The following is a 21,401-nucleotide window of genomic DNA, read 5'->3' as shown; positions in this document are numbered from 1 at the left end:
CAAGCATAATTAACGTAGAATTTTAGATTTGAAAAACAATTAACAACACAACATCAGGTGCAATTTCACATGCTTTCATTTGCCTTCCAGTACAACTCCCAGAGTATTAAAGTGCCCTTGTGCACTCTAGTTTCATTTATAGTCAGGTACAACACATAATATTTGAAAGTTACTTCATAGGTCAGGTTTTTGTTTTTTAAATAAAATAACTATTTGAACCAATGCACACAATTCAAACTAAGGTGGTTTTAAAGTACCTTTGTGCTGACTCTTTGCTGTTGAATGTCACATAACAAATTAAACTGCAAATACACGGGGCCCATCTCCACTAAACAAGACTACATTCTAAGGTATTTCTTGAAGTGTGTTTTCTGTACAATCCTTCGATTTTCTCATTTCTCCCCTTTCAACCCTGCTCACAGTTACATTTGTCCTCTGGATGTAACAACCTTCTCTGCAGCTTTCATTTACAGATTGCCGTGAACATGGAAAATGGGCAGTAATTGGCCCGTGGCTATGGAGAGAAATGTACTTCCCAGATAACACCCTAAAAAGGTCTGTTGTAACCGATAAATATGCATGACATAACCTCCCTGCGATGTACTTGAAGACCTGCAGCCTTTGGATCTTATCCCCTAGCTACTACCTGCACTGCAGAGCTGACCAGATGCCCTACTCAGGGCTCCTTATGAACTTTCACCACTTCCCTCTATGCTACTTTCTTAAACCCAAACCTCGGTATTAATTGCAGCAAGAAAAGGAAAACTTCATACAGTTTGGCTGTCACTCACCTTCACCCCCAAATGTCCTCTTCAAAATACAGATGAAGAAGTTTCACAAAACCTAAAATCCCGTCTCCCATCAAAGTGTGCTCTCCACTAACACTCCATCCCTCCTCTTTCATGGGAAAGAGTACAAAAGGCAAATTGCATTTCCTACAGGACTTCAGGCATTCTGATGTTTTGGGTTTTTTTCCCCAATACCTGCAGTTACGGGGCATAAGTTTTTTAGGAAATAAAAGTTTCACTTTAAAACATTCCACAGTGATGCTACAGCATACAGGTTACCAATGGCAAGGGCTGAAGGCAGCACTCAGGAGGAAAGCTTACTCGGAGGGGAAAAAAAAATTAGGAAGGAGGATGAACGACTAACCATAACTTTATAAACAGCAGATGCAGATGAGAGTCTCTTTCCTTCCCCTGTCTTCCTATACTTGATAGCACTTTATATCATGAAGTGAGAAAAACAATAATGATTTCTAAGTTCAGGCTGTAAACACACCCGCCTGACGTGGCCAGCACAGGTGATGCCTCCCCTTCGCTGCTGCAGCTAAGTGGGAAACGGCCCATTTTAAATATTGTGTAATCCAGACTCTGATCAGCAGGAGCTCTCCACAGGTGAGGAGTTTTTACTGGGGCTCTACATGTTTAGTACACTAACATTACTTAAAATATCACATGCACTAAGTATTTCAAGAATGTGTGCACTGTTAATCAAACTAAAGGGAATTAGTGGTTTCCTAATCTACCGAGTACTTTAAGTGTTCTCCATGAAACTGTAGGGTTATGGAAAATAATAGTCTGATTATGCATTACAGCGGAAAAACACCCCACAAAACAGTACAAGTTTCATGTGAATCACAACTATAAGCAAGGTCTCCAGTCTAGTTCATAAAACAATTTGATTAAAATATTTTAAACATTTTGTAATGGTGTAAAATTCCAATGTAATTTATGCAACGAATTCCACCCATATCCAAAAATACCATATACGTAAACGCTTTTTTATAAAACTTTATACAATTCAAGCTCTCCTTAGGTAAGCCTATACACAATTCTCATAATCGCCTAGGTAGAAAGTCTTCATAAAAGTATGTTCTCACAGAGTACATGAAGGACAACGCTTCCATGAATCTTCCCTTTCAACAACCGATTCTGCTAAAGCAAACTTTTGCTGCTTCAAATCAAAACAGACTGGTTTCATCAATGACAACTGCACTCGGACATATCACACCAGTCTGGGGAAGGGACCTGCTTTCAGTTTTATGGGACAGAAATCCCTGTAAGCCTTGTTACCATTTCCATGAAGATTTCCACATAACTGTCGCCTGTCCTGTATGCTTCCTACAGAGTGAGATCGATGGCAACGCATACGTTTAGTGACCAGTGTCTCCCTCTTCATCTTCTCGTTAATTCGGTAATCTGTTTCATGATTGCTGCAAATACATCTCCAACCGTAACTGAAAACAATCTGATCAGATACAAGACACCAGAAACACCAAATCTGAAATGTGCAAGAACAATGTGAATATAATGCCTCCGCAGGCTTCAACTCGCAGTTGGTACCATGCCAAAACAGCCCTACAGCAAGCTTTATTTACACAACTTCCCATTAAAAATACTGTTATCTCTCAAGCTATATTTCAAATTAACAGAAATACATCCATAACAACTACTGGTAAAAAAAAATGATAAAATTACTTTATTTTTTTTATTCAAAATATTCTGACAGCTTAACAATATTCCAGGTGCATTACAAACACTGCCATAGTCAACACAACAATCAATACTTAAAAGCATTCAAACACTGAAGACATGTATCTTAAAGCAAAGACAGGAGAATGCGCTTATACTAAGAGCATACAGATAATTTTCCAATAACTGACTACTTTGAGACAGATGTCTAATTTCTCCGGCATAAAATGGATTAAAATCCAGAAGAGATGAATTCCAGAGGACAAAAATTCAGATGTGTAAATGTTTTCCACCATATATTTTCTGTAAAACATTGTGAATTTATCATACAAGGTCACTACCAGCCTAGACTACTGTAGTGTTGACTAATTACGGGATAGAACAACAAAACCATAACAGAGAAACCAGCATCAAAGAAACAAACCCATAAACTTTCTAGAATATGGCTTAAATCAGTTCTCGGAGAGTTGGGAATATATTAACTATGTGGTGCAACGGAAATGTCAGGTAGAAAAAAAAAACACTTTATCTTCCTGATCTTTTCCTCTCAGGCTTCACCATAATTTGCATAAAATTTTCAACAAAGTGATACTGCCCCTCCTGGAAGTGTCTTTTCCCAGGCTTCAAAAACATTACATTACTAACAGATTGGTTTAATTCTTGAATGTATTGGCCAATATTAGCTCTAAAGTTTAAATAATGTCATTCTACACATAACACCCTGTTTCTTCCAATTAATTTGGGTTCTCAAATAGAGTCAAAACTTCAGCTTTATTTAAAACAGTGTATTTGCTTGAAGTATTATTTCTCTTTCTGATATAGAAAACAGATGTCAAATCAAGAGCTTGCAGAGACACGTACACAAATGAGTGCACAGTGCAGAACACCACACAGAGAAAGCAGCAAGGCCACAGTGTCACATTAAGTCCACACGTAAAGGACGTACGTTTCCAACAGCCAAATCCATTCTAAGGAGTTTTACTTTTGGGGCTTGCTTAAAGCACTGAAATCTTGCTCTATGGATGGCAAGACTCCTCTGTCCCCACTTTTTGTATAGCTGGCTATATATGGATGGTAGGACAGCCACTTACACAGCACACAAGAGACACACCAAAAACGCATCCAGATCTCAAATAGTCCATAGGAACGCTTGCATTTTTCCTGTGAAAAACAAGGAAGTGGTACAACTTTCAAATTACACAGCTTGCCTGTGTGTCATTAAAAAACAGAACAAAAGCAAAGCTGGCTTTAGCCCGGGCCAAGAGCCACAGCTCCACTGCAACAAATGGAGGTACATCTGGTTGCTCCAGGGTTGAACTGGATCTTCGCAGGAAAGGGTCCTCCACCTGTGTGGCTCGTCATTTCCAGTCGGTGCTTCCCAGCAGTGAAAATACGAAACACTTGTTGCAAAAATACAAGTGGCAAATGGCTACAGGACATCTCTATATGCTTACCCAAAATGCTTTGTTTCCCCATTCAATTAGTTTGCTTTTAAAAGCAATGTTTTTGGAGAACAGCCATCAGAACAAAGGATTGAGGCATTTCCCTTAGTCACAACATCAGACACTCCATTAACAGAGTGACTTAATCTCCTAAACCAAATTAGTTCCTGGAATAACTCGCGTTTGCATTCTTTCACTCTTTCTTAGGAACAAACAACTCTCTAGCAGTTGTGCAGTTTAAGCCTGTTAAAGTATTTTAATCCAGCATTTTCTTAGCACCTCAACACAAACTATGTTGTAGCTTGTCTGGTGAACATCAGCTACAGACAACCACTACGAGGGGAAGCGCCCACACCAGGGTTGAAAGAACAGCAATATCGTCCCATGATATTGAAAAGCACTTTTTGATACACTGTCTTCCAAGTTAGACTCTGACTCAACACGGGATTTCTCGCCAAGTAGGGTTAACTCCAGTTATTTAAGTACAGTAAACATAAGAGGGCAGCACTGAGGAGAGCGATCCTGTACATTAGCGTTTTCAGTCCATTTTCTAAAAACCAACAGGTTTTAGAAACCAACGGAGATACGGCTCAGTGTCAAGGCTAAGTGGGCAAATGTCATCTATGCTAAAGTCGTTACGGGAACTAACATAACCCTTGCTTATTGTACAACTGTACTCCTTGGATTTAAGCCAACCATACACATTTCATTCGACTAATTTACCTACCCTGCTTAATCTCAAGTATCTTCATCCTTTCACACTCCCTAATTAACTACCAATTATTTTCCTGAGTGAGATTATAAAAAGTTAAACCCTTCTACCAAAAGTACAAAGACAAATAAAATATAGAACAATACAAACCCAGTTATACAGCATTACGAGTGCAGAAATTCTTCATGTTGTTGCTCCTCTTTATCATTGGCCCCCAGTAAAAAACATAGCAAAGAATTTAGTTATCCAAAATATTTTGAAGTACTGTGATTAAATTCTTCAGACCATAAATGTAGCCCTCATCCTTTGTGTTGCTAGGAAACACATGAGCAAAATCTATCATTCGGACTTCTACGTTTGCGCTTTCCTTGATCTCTGCTGGCATGTGACAGAAAACTTTTTCCAGTTGGGGTATAACATTTCCGTTCAGATGCTCCTGTGTAATGCACGTGCTGCTTTTCCACACGTTGCCTTGCTCCAAGTTTTCAACTTTTAGTGAGAGCTGACTGTGGTGCCTCTTCGAGTACGCCTTTTTGTGAAGTGCATAAAATTTGGACAAGCCTTTACTTACAGATGCCTCGATTTTTCCATTCTCTGTAGAATTTATTACATGAATATTATTATTATACTCCAGTATGTCTTCACCTGATAACAGTCCTTTGGGCACTCCTCTCTTCTCCGCCAAGGTGACATCACTCAACCGCACGGTTGTTGCCTGACATGAACCTTCATAAACAAACAGCAATGAGCTTGCATAAAAGTTGAGTTGCTTCTGGCCTTCAAACCACTCCAAAATTTTTTCGATCTTCTGAATGCTGGCAGCTATTGCATCTTTTCTCAAGCAGTACCCATTGTGGAAAAACTTTGAGATGCCTGTAACAAAGAGACATATTTTGGGATTATTTTCACGTCTGAAAAGAAATCCAGCATTTTTCATTTCTTTCAGGATGAGAATAGTTCTTGATTTGAAGAAACATTATTCACATAGTTTCCTTTCAGGCAATTAACAACTAAATCAGAAGTGAATGGAGGAACCCTGATACCTTCAGCCACCTCACCTGTAGAAGGCATGCTGTATAATACTACAGATTGGGCTTGGATGGGAAATAAAACTAATCAATGCATCAATCAAACAGTAGGTGAACATGGTTCCTACTCCCCATGTCATTTTAGCAAGTATCAGGACAGTTTTGGGCAGAGACCCATTAAATTCTCCAGGGGTAAACAAGCTCAAGCAGCTCTTTATCACGAGCGACAGAGCTGACAAGTTAGTGCCAGCACTGGAAAGGGGTGCGTTTGAGCGTGCGTCCTTCTGTCCCTCGGTGGGGGACAGATGAGCAGATGTCAACTAATAACCAGTTTGAAATAGTTATCACCAACCAGCCACATGATGGTAGCATTTTTATCTATTGTTAATGTACAGCAACACATGGGTTGACTTCAACCAGGAATGTCCCTTAAATCAAAAGCTGCATTTATAGTAGCTTTCTAATATAAAAGACAGGATATATTCACAGAAGACAACTAGAGGTAAAACCACACATTTTCTAAAAGCTTTCTATTTTGTTATAGTTTCAAAGCTGCAAAGAAATTGAATTCTACTGCTATCACCCCCTTAGTAGTAGTAAAAGACATGTGACGAGGAAATTCCTGCAGACTACACTGCTGTTTATAGCCAACTGCATACTTAATTTAAGATCAACGGGTAGTTCGAATGATACAGAAAACTGCTAAAGACCCATCTTGCAAGAGGGGAATAAAGGACTTTCAAAATAGGAACACATGAACTACTTTTTCCATAAGTTTCTATAAACAAGTAAATAAATGAAAAATATCCAAGAGCACCAATTCTGACACACAAAATTCGCTTACCGTCCTTTACTGTTTCCTTTGTCAAGCTCCTTCCATAGTGCTGGTTTTGTGTCTCGTAGCTGTCAGAAGAGGCATGGTAAACCTGCAAGAAACAAGGAGGTAATCGTACTTCTTTCAAACAACCAGTACTTCTGCAGAGCTATGAGACACCTCTCTGTAGAGGTGACAAAATCTTCAGTACCATTTAGCCCTCACACAGTCTGAAGTTACTTGTTACTTGCAGCGGTCAGCACTGCCCTCCAGTGCTCCGATCCACAAGATCCCCCCCTTCACATCCTGGGGTCTAAGCTACAGCTTCCCTGCATTAGAAAGACATGCTGTTGGCAAAAAGCAATGTATCCGTTACAGGAAAACATTTTATACAGCACCTGCCTTGCAAATCAAAGCTAAGGCTTGAAACTGTCATACTCCTTCCCATGTTACTACGAACATTAAATTAGTAAGATGTAACAAGCTCAAAAATTCAATGCAGTTGTTAAAACTATAAAAATATTTAGCACAACAGCAAAACAAGAAGAAATACTATGACATGACCAGGAAGGCCCACTTCCGTGAGACCCACCTGAAAGGATAACTGTTGACACAAATGAGGTTACACTAAATAAATGGCAGCAGCCAAGTGAAAGCTCGGTTCCAGCACTGATAGTGGTACATCAGCTCTTGCCTGAAAGGGAGGCAACTCATATGGGCACAGTTTTGTCCATATCAGGAATTGTACAAGCTTAACAACTTAATTCAAAAATGTTTTACATAGAGACACATTTTCTCCCTAACTGAAATAATTTCCACAGTAGAAACGTGCCAGCCAGCCAGGCCCAAGTATAATTTGTTTATGGGAGTGTAGACAATTCTTATTTGCAGAAATAATGGTGTTACCAAGCAGGCAGTTGTGTCTGGCAGAAACTCTGTGCTTGGCGCTTGTTCAGACCACCCAACCCTGCAGCACCAATCCGACTTCCCTTCACCCGCTGGAAAAAGAGAGGATCCCACAGAAAGCAAGTAAGGGTGCACTGGTGAGGTGCTGTTCCCCAATCCCTCCTCTGGGGTCTTGTTTTTGCTGTAGCCCACAGAGAAAGTCCAGGACAGTGAAACATCAGCACAGAAAAAGGAGTGGTACATGAGCAATAATTAAAAAAAAAAAAAAAAAAAAAAAGAATTCCCTGTTTTCATTGCAGTCCCCCACACCAAAACCTCTCTTCCCCATCCAAACCACAACAAGCACAATACGAAAATACAGGTCTGTAACTTCTGCTTCGCAAAGTAGCTGGGAAGAAAAGTTCCAAATAGCTCTTATTTTGACAAAAAGATAGACGTAATTAAAGTCAGGGTCCCCAAGGAACTTAAATCATAGTGTGTGGAAACTGATTTAAGTAATCAACCATGAATTTAAGGGACTGAATAATTCTGGTTATTCTACAGAAATAACAGTTGTAAACCTGAGCGTCTAAACTTACTCGGCAGCAGAGACACTTCCCACTGTTATGATTCCTATTTCCACTGTTATGCTACTAACAGAAACTGAGGCCCTGACATCTACAAATCTACAAACCATAGAAGAGCATAGCAGAGGTGAGTTATTCTAAAAACAGCATCTGACAAGTGTCATTTGGGTTTCACGTAAACAGTTTTTCACCACTTCCCCCCCCCCCCCCCCCCAAGCACATAAAACCAGCACAGCATCCTACATACGAACTCAAAGATTACTTTTGTAAACACTTCAGGTACCAAAGTTACTTCCAAAAACATATAAAAAGTTTCAAAAACTTTTTAAATTGAAAGAGCCACAAGCCAAAGGTTAATTAAATAAAGCAAGAATGAAAAAATATATTGCTTAGGAAAAGGATAAGAGTCTGACAATTACAACTAAGTTTTCACTAGCTGTGTCTCCATTCTAATAATATTAAACATTCCGATTTAGTTGGTCTAGGGCAGCTTCCTCCTTACACCAGCACTGCAGCACACTCCTGAATGAATGATCTTATTTACCAGAACCTTATCTCTTCCCCCTAGGAGCTAACAGTTTTTGTGACATGGGCGCTTGCTCAAAAATGCTGATTAAGATCTGCAAACTCATTTTGTTTTCCAAAGAAACTCTGGAGCAGCACATAAGCCGCCTGTGCATCTGAGCTGGGTTTTCCATGAAGCCACCCCACCTCTTCTCATCATTTGCACAAAACCATGCCCCAAAATGGCTTTCCACATAGTTTAAAAGTCCCCAGGCAGATGTGCGTGTTCTGCATTGACTGTGCATTTTTAACTATACAAAATGGTTGATGACAAACTACCAAGTCCCCCCATCCCACCCCAACAGTGCAACGTATATACTTAACTACCTTGTGAACAAGCCGACCCTCAGAGAACCCTTGGTTACCAATGGGCTTAGCTGCAGACAACAGCAATAAGTTAGCCGAAGGGCTGTCTCTTAACACTGCTCCAAGCCTTTTCTCTACTGCAAGGAAGTGACGATTTGAAACATTCCTGGCAAACTTCAAGCAAATGCGTGAAGCCCCATTCTGAAAGCAGAGGAACAGAAACCTGAGCTCCAACAGAAATAATCTTTCATCAGTTCTTGCCTCACCCTCACCTGCCCCCCCAAAACACAGCAATGGCAGTGCTGTAGTAGCAGAGGACTAAAATCAACTTCCTAGCTTACAGACCTCTTGCTTCACCGTGCTTTTGTTCACGCCACCACTGCTACTAATCTGCTACTAACACTTTCCAAAAGGCTATTTGCCTTTGAACCAACCTTTTTCTGTATCCCTGTTGTTGCAGCTGTCTGTACTAGCCCATTTCTGTCAAAACAATGACAAGTCAAATAAATCAAATCTGTAACCTTAACAACGGCCAAGAAATTATTAGACAGGAAAATCTCATTTCTCGTACACCTGCCGCAGCTCATTACGTGTTTGCTCTGTAAGCACAAGGAGTTCCACTGTATAGCACAAGACAAAGGAAACTCCTTATATGATCTGCAAAACATTGCCTTCAAAAAAAACTCCTGCTTTGTCATTGATTTTTGTACATTCTTACTACACAGGATCAGAGCTGTTTTGGCTGACAACGCAGAGGCTCCTCCTTGTGCCTAGAAGCAGCTCCCATTTGGTGATGTTTCTACATAAACAGAACTGGAACCCAGCATGCTAACAGGTTCCAATTTTTAATTATTAGTAGTAGGGACTCTGTACAGGCAGCATGTCAAAACTTAAGTCTTGGGGGAAATTATCTTCAGACTTCCTCAGTCTGTACTTGGCTTTTGTTTCCCCACAAGGTGTTAAGTTATTGCTGCTTGCACATGCACACATATTTTTGTACCCTTTTTTCAATTATGGTTAGTTCATCTGACACTCCTGTACTGAGGGGAACCTTGAGCCAAAACAAAGAGTTCGTCCAGTGTGGTCTTAAAAAAAGCACAACCCCCGCAAGATCTCAACAGCGGGACACATGGTTTGGAAACCTTGCAACTGCAGCTTTATGACGTTAAGCTGAAGACTCAATTGAGGAAACCAAATATCAAATGCTATTTAATGTTATTTACAGTCATTCAGTACTGACTTCCATGGTGAGGCAGAAAAATAAACACACTGTTCAAATGCTTATCTGTGGCAACTCCCTAACTTCCAGAAATATAATTTAAATACATATTAATTAAGACTACCCTGTTTGGTGGAGCACAAATAAAAATCTCCAATAAATAACTTGCAGAGCTCTTTGACATCTGCAAAAATCATTAACTAATTCACCTCACTGAAACTGAGGGAAAAAAAATACACTGAGCAGGCTCGTAGGGTACTACAGTGGGGTACCTGCAGAGGGAAGGCCAACTTGATTGCCTGCACGATACGGACTCATGCGCCACTGACATTCCCACGCACCAGCCTGGGACCTGCTCTTCTAAGCAAGGACAATTTGATCAGAGACCACGCTCTGATGCCAAGACACCCAGACTTCAAAGGGCTGAGCTGCCCACCTCTCCTATTTTTTCCGTAAATATACTTAACAGTCACCCCTATCTTACACTCACACAGGTTAACAGCAAGCGTTTAAATATTACATGGAGCTTTCTCTTTACAGCAAGACACCTCTGCGCCCGTAATCGGCATCTGAAGGTCAGTACCCAGCCTGCTGCCAAAACTTGAGCCAAGCTGAAGGCAAGCAGGCAGCACCCCAGCTACCCAGAGAACATCCAACGCCAGCATGAGCCCACCACCCTCGCAGGGGCAATGCCAGCGCCAGGCCAAGACCCACACCCCCAACTGGGTACCTTTAGCCCGGACCTCACGATTGTTCCTACATAAATACACAGGTTTCCTTCCCATCTGAAGAACCTGGTTTTCTCTGCAGTCCTGTGAGATCTCCGGGACTGATCCTGCCACAGTGGAAGACTTAAATACTGAGTTTTAATAAGCCTTATTTTTTCTTTTTCCAAAAGTAAGTAAAACAAGGATTTGAAGGAAGAAAATAACAAAGGGAGAATTTTTTTCAAATACATTCTATTATTTGATACTACTGCTTTGTAGTAATGCTGTTAATACCATTACTGCTGCTGAGAACATGCCTGGTTATCTAAATCCATTTAATCTAAACACACCCCCCCTTCTCTTATTTTAAAAACCCCCAAACTTTTGTTGTTGATGCTAGACCATAAGTGCCAAAAGTACACACATCCCTGCTTGCTCCTGGCTTGATTCAGCACAGGAAGGATGCATCCCTGCTCCCCCATTTCTAAGACTATATTTACATATTATTCTATCTCTTCTGCTCTTTGTTCTTCTGGTATTTGACAGCATGCTTTATATGAAGTATATCACCAAATGCTCTGACAACCAGTATCAAGTTTTAGTAAGGCCGTTATGTAAGCTGTCGAATGAAATTATGTTGAAACTAATTCAGTGAACAAGCAGACTAATAATCTTCCAAATAAAAGAAACAACGACACTGCTGTTAAATCATGAACCATTTTACAAACAGCTTAATACATCATTTTTGACTCCCAGAACTTCCATGGAGCACCTCATTAGAATAACTTACTTTTATGCCTCCTTTTTACATAATGGGGGGGCAAGGGGAAGAGGCCATCTCATCTCATTATCATCAGCTTTTCCCTAACATACAGGAAATCTTATCAGCCATAAGGACATAAGTGGACCAGCTGTCATATACATGACGAGTCTTTTGTGTAAGGAAAAATGGCTGGAAAAACACGCCAGGGTGCCCATCTGCTAGAACTTGCCCAAGAGGGTCCCAGATGAATCTCCTGAACTCTACAAATTAAGTACTTCTGCCACATACCCTTCAACCCACTAGCAGATCCTGAACTCCGAGGAACCACAGCCCTCAATACCACAGCACAGATTCAGCACCGGCAGACTGCGCAACCGATGAGCCGAACTCAACTGCAAGAGCCAGGGAGTGACAGCGGAAGGAGAGAAAAGCAGAGGAGGCGGTGGTGCACAGAGGTAACAAAGGCAGCACAGAGGAGCCAGCCAGAGACTTGGTTTACTGCTCATTTCAACCACTGCAGATATCTATGTCCAGACTTCGGGTGGGTTGCTGGTTTGGAGGGGCTTTTTTTCAGTGCTTTTAGTCAGTTGGTTTGGTTTGCTGTGGTTTTTGTTTTAGTGTCGGGTGTGTTAGTTTTTGTTTTGTCTTCCGGTTTTCTTAAACATCAAAGCTTGAATTAGACTTCTAAATATAAAAAAACCCCAGTTCTAGCAATTTTTTACTGTGGAAGAATACGAACACTAGATGCAGGATTTAAAAGCTTTATTATTCCTCCCTTCCTAAATCTAGTTACTAACATATCAGAGCTGATGAAAATTACCACAATACTAGGAAGGGTTCATGGAGAACTCATAAAACAGATGCAGCTACAGTCAGTTTTAAAATATTATGCAGGAACATGTGCTGTAGATTAGGAAATTCACTTTTAAAACAGCTGTGATGAGGTATCTGCATTACTGCATGCAATAGTTCACAGGTAGAAACCACGAAAGTAAACGATGGATTATACTGGTAAAGTTACATAATGACCAGCTTGTGCTTTAAAAATGCGTTCCAGAAATACTACGGACTACTTGATATTGCAACCAAGACGTTCTGGATAAAAAAGAAAACCTACAGAAAGGGGGAATTGTGGATTCTGAATGGACTGCGAATCCAAAATGACATCACAACCCTCTGCTTGTATTCAACAGCACATGCTGTGAAGATATTTCTTATATATTTAGATGTCTGCTGCTGACAGCATATTGCATCTTATATTTTGCTATTGGAACCGCACCTTTGTTTTCCTACTTGCATTTCAACTCTCGCTACTTTCATAACGAATGTACGTCCTCAGCTGTTAAAGAAACCTCTCCACTAAACACGAAATTTGGTTTGTAACCAGTGTTATTGAAATTACTGTATTTTCTAAATGCATTCAGTCTATCTATTCCGTGCATTAAGATGAATATAGTTTAGCATATGCCAAATGCCAGAACCAGGTACATAAATCAGTCTATCTTGCCAGATGGGAGACTGGCTTCTTTCAAGGACAAACCATACACATTTTACATATAACAGATGACTGCTTATTTACCAGTGCATTAAAAAAAGCTGTATCAATGGCTTTTGGGGTAAAACACCCGCTATAAATAAATGTTAGGATAAGAAACCCCACCTATATCACATTTGTGCTTGTATCTCTTCATGACAGCTTATATGATGTGTGCTTTACAAACCAGACAACTACATTTTCTATTTTTCCTGGCCCTCTTTCTCACTCTTCTAAAATAGAAACTTAATAAACAAGCCCACCTCCATGTTAAAAACAACACTCAACTGAGGGATCAAAACCAAACCCCTCTACTTTCTGAATCATGTTATACCATGTTTTGTCCAGCAAACACTAGCAACATTAGCTGTTACAGGCAGTACACCCCCATACAGGAAAGTGTTTTACATTATGGCCGGCATCTTGCAAAAAATGAAGCAAGAAGCAAGGCAGAGACCGCCTCATACTCAAGAGGCAGCAAGCTGAGCAGAGAAAATGCCCTGTGAGTTGAGATTTTGCTAAGTGTTGTGTGAGGGGAGGGAGAACCTTCTCAACCCTTCTTGGAAAATAACTTCCAACATGCAATTTGGTACCAAAGGCACAAACCAAATCTCATCTAGTCAAACACCAGATGGGAAACCGCAATGCTCTGGGGAGCCATCATTGTACATGCAGTTTGAATTAAGGAATCGGAAGAATTTCCGCAACAGGATAAAGATATCAATAAATGACAATGTTAGAAACAGTAGTCACAAGGAAAAACACCATGGAAGCAAGCATTGATTCCTCTTGCACCGTCATGAAACAAAGGATGTGAGTTCCTTGTTTTACTCATGAGATAAGAAAGGTTATGTAATGACATAAGCCAAATCCAAAGCTATAATCTCCAGCCTTCCTTCTCTACCTAAACTGTTGTTTTTCACCTCGACTCCCACAATCTTTTCTCATAGTCTTAAATAATTACTACTCATGGCCACTATAATTTATAGCCGTAAAAGCTTATCTCAAGACAGAGTTCAGGCTGAGAGCCTAGGCAATTAAGTACAAAATATTACCGAGATAGAACAATTTCAGACAATGGTGCAATGTGTGCTGTTGCTATTTCACAGCAAAGGGGAAGCTTATCAGTCTTCAGGCATTTATGCTTGTTGATGCAGAGCTGGAGAAGCCCTGGCTTTGTGTATGCGAGAATGGGAAAAAAAAAATCTCACATCAAAAAGAAAATTACTCCTGCACCAGTCATAGCAGGAAAAAGTACTTCCGATGCATTGCATCAGCAATTCGTTACTGGCATCAACATGTTTATGTTACTGATCCATAAATGTTCCATAGAGCTTTTCTTTACGCTGAAGTTTTAGAGTAGCCAACATACAAATACTGCATCTTCATCTTTCTCCTCACCTAAGATAAGGAAATGTAATAGTCAGTACAGACGTCTGCAGGGCGTTACCCACCTCAACTAACCTTCACGGACAGTCGTTCAAGCGCATAAGCATCAAAGATGTTTTCTTCTGGTGGAAAGCTTTTTTAAATGCAGAACGTAAGCAGCTACTTACAGCTACCTGCATGACCTCTGACAGCTAACTTACTCTTCCCTAAATAGAAAAATTATTAAAAATTATATTTATTAAAAAAAAAATCAAGATGAAAAATTTGGAGAGGATACAGCTTGTTATTAAATTATTACAAAGACTGGTTCAGTGTGTAAATCTCTGATACAAGCCTAAGAGTCAAATAAAAATACTTTAATAATTGGAAATACCTGCTATGCAAGAAGAATTAATTGCAACTACATTCAGTTTTAAACAACTATGGTCTGTCCCAACCCCTTTCTTGCATACATATACAGAACTCAGGTTGCAAATATGTTCCCAGAAGGGACATGCCAAGTTAAACACTTGTTGTGAACAAAAGCAGTGTTTTGGAATGTATTTCACATAGCAGTTGACACCAGTTCTACCAGCATATTCAGGTAATGCTTTATTTACGTAAAACTTGAGTGAACTATCATTTGCTAGAAAAACTAGCTGCTGTATCTGGCATGGGACAACAGGCCCGAGCACAAGCTGAATTTGAAAACAAAACAAGGTCTTACCCTCATGCCAAGTACCAAAAAGCCAATCTCTTCCATCAGCGGGTACTTGCTGACCTGCTGCTGTATCTTCTCAGCTGAAGCATACGGATCATAACTTTTCTGACCTATTTTTACATCCATTATGCAAGGCTTATTAAACTTACGGGTCACATCTTCCAGTTTTAGATACATATCTGTTAAAAAGACAAAACTTTCATAAACAGTGGGTCAAGGCAAAATAATTATATAGTTTCTGCTGAGTTTCTGTGGAGAAAGGAGAATAGTTTAAGGCTTAACATCACATGAGTTCTTTGAGTCAAATTTGTCTCTGAACACAGACTAAATCATGGTCATTGACACCCACAAATTCTGTTGGTATTAAATTCTAAATGCCATATTGTTTAGAAAATTGCATACAATTAAAGTGTGCTAACCTAGCACTCAAATTCAAATTATTGCCCAAATGAAATTAATCAGTAGCTTTTATTAAGCCATTAACATACTCCAAATAGCATTAATAAGCACATACAAATGCAGGTTACTACATGGCTTGTTTTGCAGTGGAGATGGTGTTTTCTTTCTCTGTGTGAAAGGGCTAGAATTAAAACAGCAATTTTTGTGTGTGTCATATTAAAAAATGAAATTAACATTTCGGAGCCCTACCCTACAGGGGCATCTCATTTTTCTTTTTATCCCACTCCCATCTGTACTCATTTCTCATGGCACACCTTTTGGGGAAAACACTCCTCAAACCCTAGGCTGCCTTTCATCCACTCCTAAAAGTCCCTTTGGCAGGGTGGGTGGACCAAAAACCCCCAAGCCCTTGGAGCGCCTGAACATTTAAAGGAGTATCTAAAACCTGATCAAACTGGTTTACGCTCTTCTCCAGTGCAGATAAGAGATTATCCCCAACACGCTCTACGGCACCGATTGTCAGAATACAAGCAGCAAACAAACTTCAGTAACTACTTGACTCACAGACAGCTCTGCTTGGAGGAAGCTTGCGCAGATCTCCAGCCCTTGCCAGGGCATGATATGCACCAAGACAACATACAACATTAACACATCTCTCATTCTTCACATCAGCTTCTGCAAACCCACCTGTTATCAGTCACAAACCTCACGTTAAAATTTATTTCTCTTTCAGGTACAGGCTACTCCATGAGTGTATTTCTTTGGCTTTAATGCAATCTGAATACACAAAAATATTGTATTATTCCCCATTCCTGCAGCATAATCTAAAATGGGATTGCCAAAGAAAGCAAAAACAGTTCAAGTTTCAAGAGAGAAGAGGGACAAAGTGCCTTGTTTCGACAGCTGTACAAACAGTTAACAAAACCAGCTAGAGTCAAGATCAAGGGAACAAGCAACGTTCTATTTCCACTTCAGTAGAAACACTGTCTTAAGGATAAGAAGTGAAAGGGACTGTTATTACTTCAGTAAGTCCTACTCAGAGCTTGGGTTTTTTCACCATCATGATCAAATGTCCCAGTCACCCAAAGTACGTATGTATCAATCTGAAATAGGTTTGATTTAATCCTTAGATGCCTGCTTTATGGATAAACGGGACTAAGCATATTGTTAATGTAAAGTCATTCTCAAGAAAGCATGTCAAACCAATAGAAGATTTTTAAAAATCCAGTCCTCTACTAAGTCACTGTATCAGTTTACAGTATTTTTCAGTGTCCTTCGGGCTACACAATCAACCTAGCTACAGCAAAAAGAGTTTCGTTATACACTAGCTCACCCATAAATCAGGCGTGTTAACTACAGCTGCAGGGATATCCAAGCTAAATAACTCATCTTCAACTTTGTGAAGCCACAGGCAGCAAACATACTCAGTATTTGCTCGCTAGATATTCCCTAAGGAGAAGCAGGACAAATACTCTCCCTACCAGGAAGCATCTCTTGTATCACCTGAACCACAGGTGCCACTTTTGCCATTCAAGGTTTGTATACCCAGCTCTAATTCAGTCAGATACTAGCACAGCTTTTGCAGGGCTTTGGGGAACCACTACTGAATCCAGGGGAGTCCATATAACCTCTTAGTTATCTGTTATTAAAACAACAATTGTAGAAAACTAAGGTCATCCTTCACATCTACCCTTTTTGCGTATTACAGAAATCCCTGTAATCAATAGATTTGTGTCACCCTAAAACTATCCAGAAAACAACTAAATGCAATTCAGGGTTTTCAGTACTTTGCTCTCAAAAGCACTGAGCCAGAGGTATGCCATGAGAGTTGTGGAAAGAAAATGAATACAAAATCATCTTGGAAAATGGTTACAGTCCTTCATTACCAACTCCAAAATGCTTTGGATTATGTTGTGAGCACCTCCAGCCTCAAACTGTCAGAAACACAAAATTATACGAATTGCAAGCTACCGCAACTTATACAAATTTTTCAGATGCAATGTTTTTATCAACCCTAAAATATAACTGTATACAAAGTAGTGTAAAACACCTAGTTCCATAATGCAAAAACCAGTGAACCCATAAAAACAACTAGCTTAAAAAGCAGAACTTAAGTCTCCCAAAACCTAGCATACTGCCCTTCAGACAACATGCAGGCAAGACAGTCGTGCTCTTTCCATCAAAGGCATGGAGCACCCATGGTTATCCACTGTCCTCTGCTCCACTGGTCGAAATCCTTGTTTTTAAGCATACAGCACCAACATTCAGTACCTCCAAAACATTTAAAAGTTCTAAATATCTGTCACTTTTTAGTTCCCTATCCATTTCAGATCTGTTAAGCTAGAATATCTCCTTTACTGACCTCCTAAAAATGTAACAATTACTATTTTTAAAAAATAAGCATTAAAATAACTTAAGCGCTAACACTAACCCTGGGAAATACTAATTACTTGGCAAAGCCTGTAAATTATCCAGAAATTACTCATCTCCCTCACACTTTTTGGAATTATTATTTAAGTTTCCATCGTTAGCTAACTCAGAATTAAGACCATGTTACATCTGTTCAATGCACACACACCCCACCCCCAAAAAAGCTTTTTGCCCTTGCGGGGACAGCAATGCCACCACAGATAAAGCATTGTTATTTTATTCTCATTTCAGCTTCAGAAAAATGCATCAAGTGTTTACGCTCTGTTTTTCCTGGCACCATTCAGTTGTCATTTGCATCGTGTTCAAGACCTATGGCCTACTGAAACAGACCCAAAACCACAGCATCAGACCACATCATAACTTTCAACAGTTACCCCTACGGTATCTCGGCGCGTTAAGATGAAAGCAAAGTAAGCTTCCGACTTAGCCGTCAGTAGGTATCACTGCTCTACCTTTTCAAGTCAGGTGCTCTAACAGTCTTTGAGGGTCCGACCTCAAGTGTCCTCCTCAAGGTTATCAACAAGCCTGCAGCTGAGCCTCGGTAACCAGAGCACTCTCCTTTTGTTAAACAAAACTGAAGATTTTTCAAGCAGTTCACATTTTCAAAATTATTACATAGTGCTAACCCAATGTGTTTCTGAAAATCATGCACTCGCCATCTAAAACCAGGTTAAATTAAAATCTCCTGCAAAGGAAAGAATTCATAAGGGTATTTATATCTTAGCTTTCATAGATAATCCTGACTATATATTTCAAGGATTTAAACAAATGATTCCTCAGAGGCTTGCCCTCCCTTTTTCTATTTTTCAGTGGCAGGGAAGGAGGCAGGAAGATGTGGCTTGACATATTATTTACATAGTTTATTACAGTCCCAAAGCAGACAAACCGAAAGACCACCAAAATTCGGCAAGTATGCATGGCATGAACCACTGCAGCCTTCAGCATGTATGCGCTGATGCATTCAGTCCTACTGGAATTAGAAGTGACAAAGTAACTTGAGGCGTCTGATTTGTTCTCATAACTTACAAGACATCTCTCAAAACATACGAATAAGCAGGGAAAAGCCTCAGTTGCTCCCAGCAACAAGGGAAGAAAAGAAGATTTGAAGCTGGTTTGTATTTATCTACCCTGTTCTCAGTTTAGGCAACAAAAATTAGAGCACAGTACGAAATGAGCAGCAGTGAAGTTACTTCAAAAAAAATATGCAGGGACAAGTAGGCAGCAAAAACCAGAACTCTCAGCAGGAGATATAAAAAACTGAACACAGCTCCTACATCTTTATAACAACTTTTCCACTTATTAATAAACTCCAAATGTCCACAATGCTAGGGAACCCAAAGCTCAAATCAAATTGTCTCACTCCAAATTTCGGAAGCTGGAGCATCACCATCTTAACTCCATCTCCTGTGTAGCAGGTATCCAATTTCAGTATAAAAGGACAGTTATTTTGCAAATTTTATTGATACTGTGAATATCAGTCATCTTTTCTGTCATGCTTCCTATATTCTCATTTACACTTAATACTTTTCACCCCTTGTAGCCCAAATTTCACCCACTCATCCACATTTTCCGCATAGAGGACTGATGCTTCTCCCTTTCTCTGAGAAAACAAACTCGTGTTCTCCACCTTACACACCACAGTTCCTGCTTACCCGTCACATGGAAACTCAGAGGTGGTCACAGATCAAGTTCAGAGTGGCCCAAAATTAAGTTACTCTAGGTTTTTTTTTCCCTACCACAAGCCTATGATTCTCTTCATATCTGTATGAACCTACTCAAACTCTCCACTCTCTGCCCAGGATAACAGCCATGATGCTACACGTACAGGACCCCATTCACCAACCAGCCCTCCTTCTTCCTTTGCTCATAAAAGAACTTTCTATGAAAGAAGGACACTGATGGCCATCATCCCTCTGCCCTGGCAAACCAGGCAAGCCATTGTTCCTCCACATAAACAATCTTAAAAAATATACATAGTTCAAAACATGCAGCAAGCGGAGTCTGGTAACTGATAGATCGTTTAATTTAATTTTTACTTGTTTTGAAGTCACCTGTGCCCAATTTAGCAACAATAAGGAATTACTGGGTTCACTACTCAAAAGGTTGTATGGAGCTGTGTCCCCAGAGTCTGTAGAGCAGTGACTGCCAAAGGAAAGGTTGGGCTTCCAATGTCAAGACTGCAAAAACCTACAAATACAGCCTCAATCTACATTTAAGAACTAGATACTTTCCTAGTAGCTAGATTCCATCATCTAACATCCCTGAGACACACCACAGCAGCTAAGCGTATTGTTCAATCCTTTGAACCAGAGCTTAATCCACAGCTAATTTGGGGGGACAGGTAACAAACCCATCCCCGATTTCCCCAAAACAGCCTCTCCATGTCCCTCCCCTGTGTGGTTACTTCCCCTCTTCCTATTTTTCTAACCTTTTTTCCTACTTTTTATCACTTTAAATGCAACACTGCCAACTCTTTGCACCTCTGGTGCCAAGCACCAATGCACACACACAAATGCATCATAGAGGTTTTCCTTCACATCTGGCATTGGCAAAACTGCATTTGCAAATACTTGCTAAACAGCAGATGACTTCCAACGTGAACGGCTACCTCCTCCGCTTTGGATGTATCCAACACACATGTGTTCTGTTAAGCTCCATATTTGATTTCTCTCAAGACCACAGAAAACTCATTAATACTACAGGTAAGAGTTGGCAATGGAGTTGAACCCCTGCCATAGCTTTCTATGAAGAAGGCTCCTGATAGCACAGTCTTTTCAAGAAGCAAAACAAACAAAACCAAAAGTTACCCTTCTTTTAAACAGTTATTCCTACTGGCCATGTCTGGACTACTGGTGGAGACCTGCCAAAATTCAGCCCCATGGTGCACAGTGCTAATGAATCCCCAAAGTAAGCTAGGGATGAGTTGAAGTACTGTATCTTGGCTAGACTACATGTTTTTACATCTTAAGATCCTACTGTGAATAGAAAACACTGACTTGCAATTTGGAGGGGACATTAAGGGAGCTCCATGACACACACAAAATTATGAGGGAAATAAAAAGATTGCTCCAGTAGAGCTATTTGAGTATTTTCATATTTGAGTGCCAAATATGAAAGCTTGAAGGCAAATCTGAGCAAGAAAGTGCTGGGCACTACCACAATCCTCCTTGCATTTCTTTTCACAGAGTTTAGACAGTGGCTTTGGACATTGTCTTACTACTCTCTTTGGAAAATAAGTCTATCAAGTGACAGCATAAGCAAAAGAAAACAGTTTTATTAAAGGAGCACAGTATCTAGTTTTGGTGCCTGTGTATTTAAATAGACTCACAGGCAGCCTTTTGTTTCTGTACCTTCCAGAAGCTCCCCTTCCCCAGTGTGAACAAGAAGAAGAAAAACTGGTTTCTGTTTTAAATACATCAATAGTATCCATTTTCTTTTGAAGAGACAA

General features: G+C 40.0%; 1 protein-coding gene across 2 annotated transcripts in view; it reads right to left on the bottom strand.

Moving 5' to 3' along the window:
• Positions 1 to 2,460: 2,460 nt before the first annotated feature.
• IPMK (inositol polyphosphate multikinase) overlaps positions 2,461 to 21,401 on the bottom strand; it is a 43,689-nt gene continuing 24,748 nt past the window's right edge. Inside the window, exons 4-7 of one of the 2 annotated variants that reach the window (XR_015183528.1) lie at positions 15,131 to 15,303; positions 6,501 to 6,582; positions 4,779 to 5,501; positions 2,461 to 3,848 (exon numbers count right to left, since the gene is read on the bottom strand). Coding sequence is in view for 1 of the 2 variants with exons in the window: in XM_086466457.1 (XP_086322583.1) it covers positions 4,867 to 5,501; positions 6,501 to 6,582; positions 15,131 to 15,303 (890 nt within the window). In the remaining variant the exon portion in view is untranslated. Of the gene's footprint in view, positions 5,502 to 6,500; positions 6,583 to 15,130; positions 15,304 to 21,401 lie in introns of both variants that reach the window. The other variant, XM_086466457.1, reaches the window with a different exon arrangement.

This window comes from Leptosomus discolor, chromosome 6 (assembly GCF_034619465.1).
Source record: "Leptosomus discolor isolate bLepDis1 chromosome 6, bLepDis1.hap2, whole genome shotgun sequence".
Lineage (NCBI taxonomy): Eukaryota > Metazoa > Chordata > Aves > Leptosomiformes > Leptosomidae > Leptosomus > Leptosomus discolor.
Note: the sequence above shows the minus strand (reverse complement) of the source record. Positions and strands in the feature narration are given on the sequence as shown.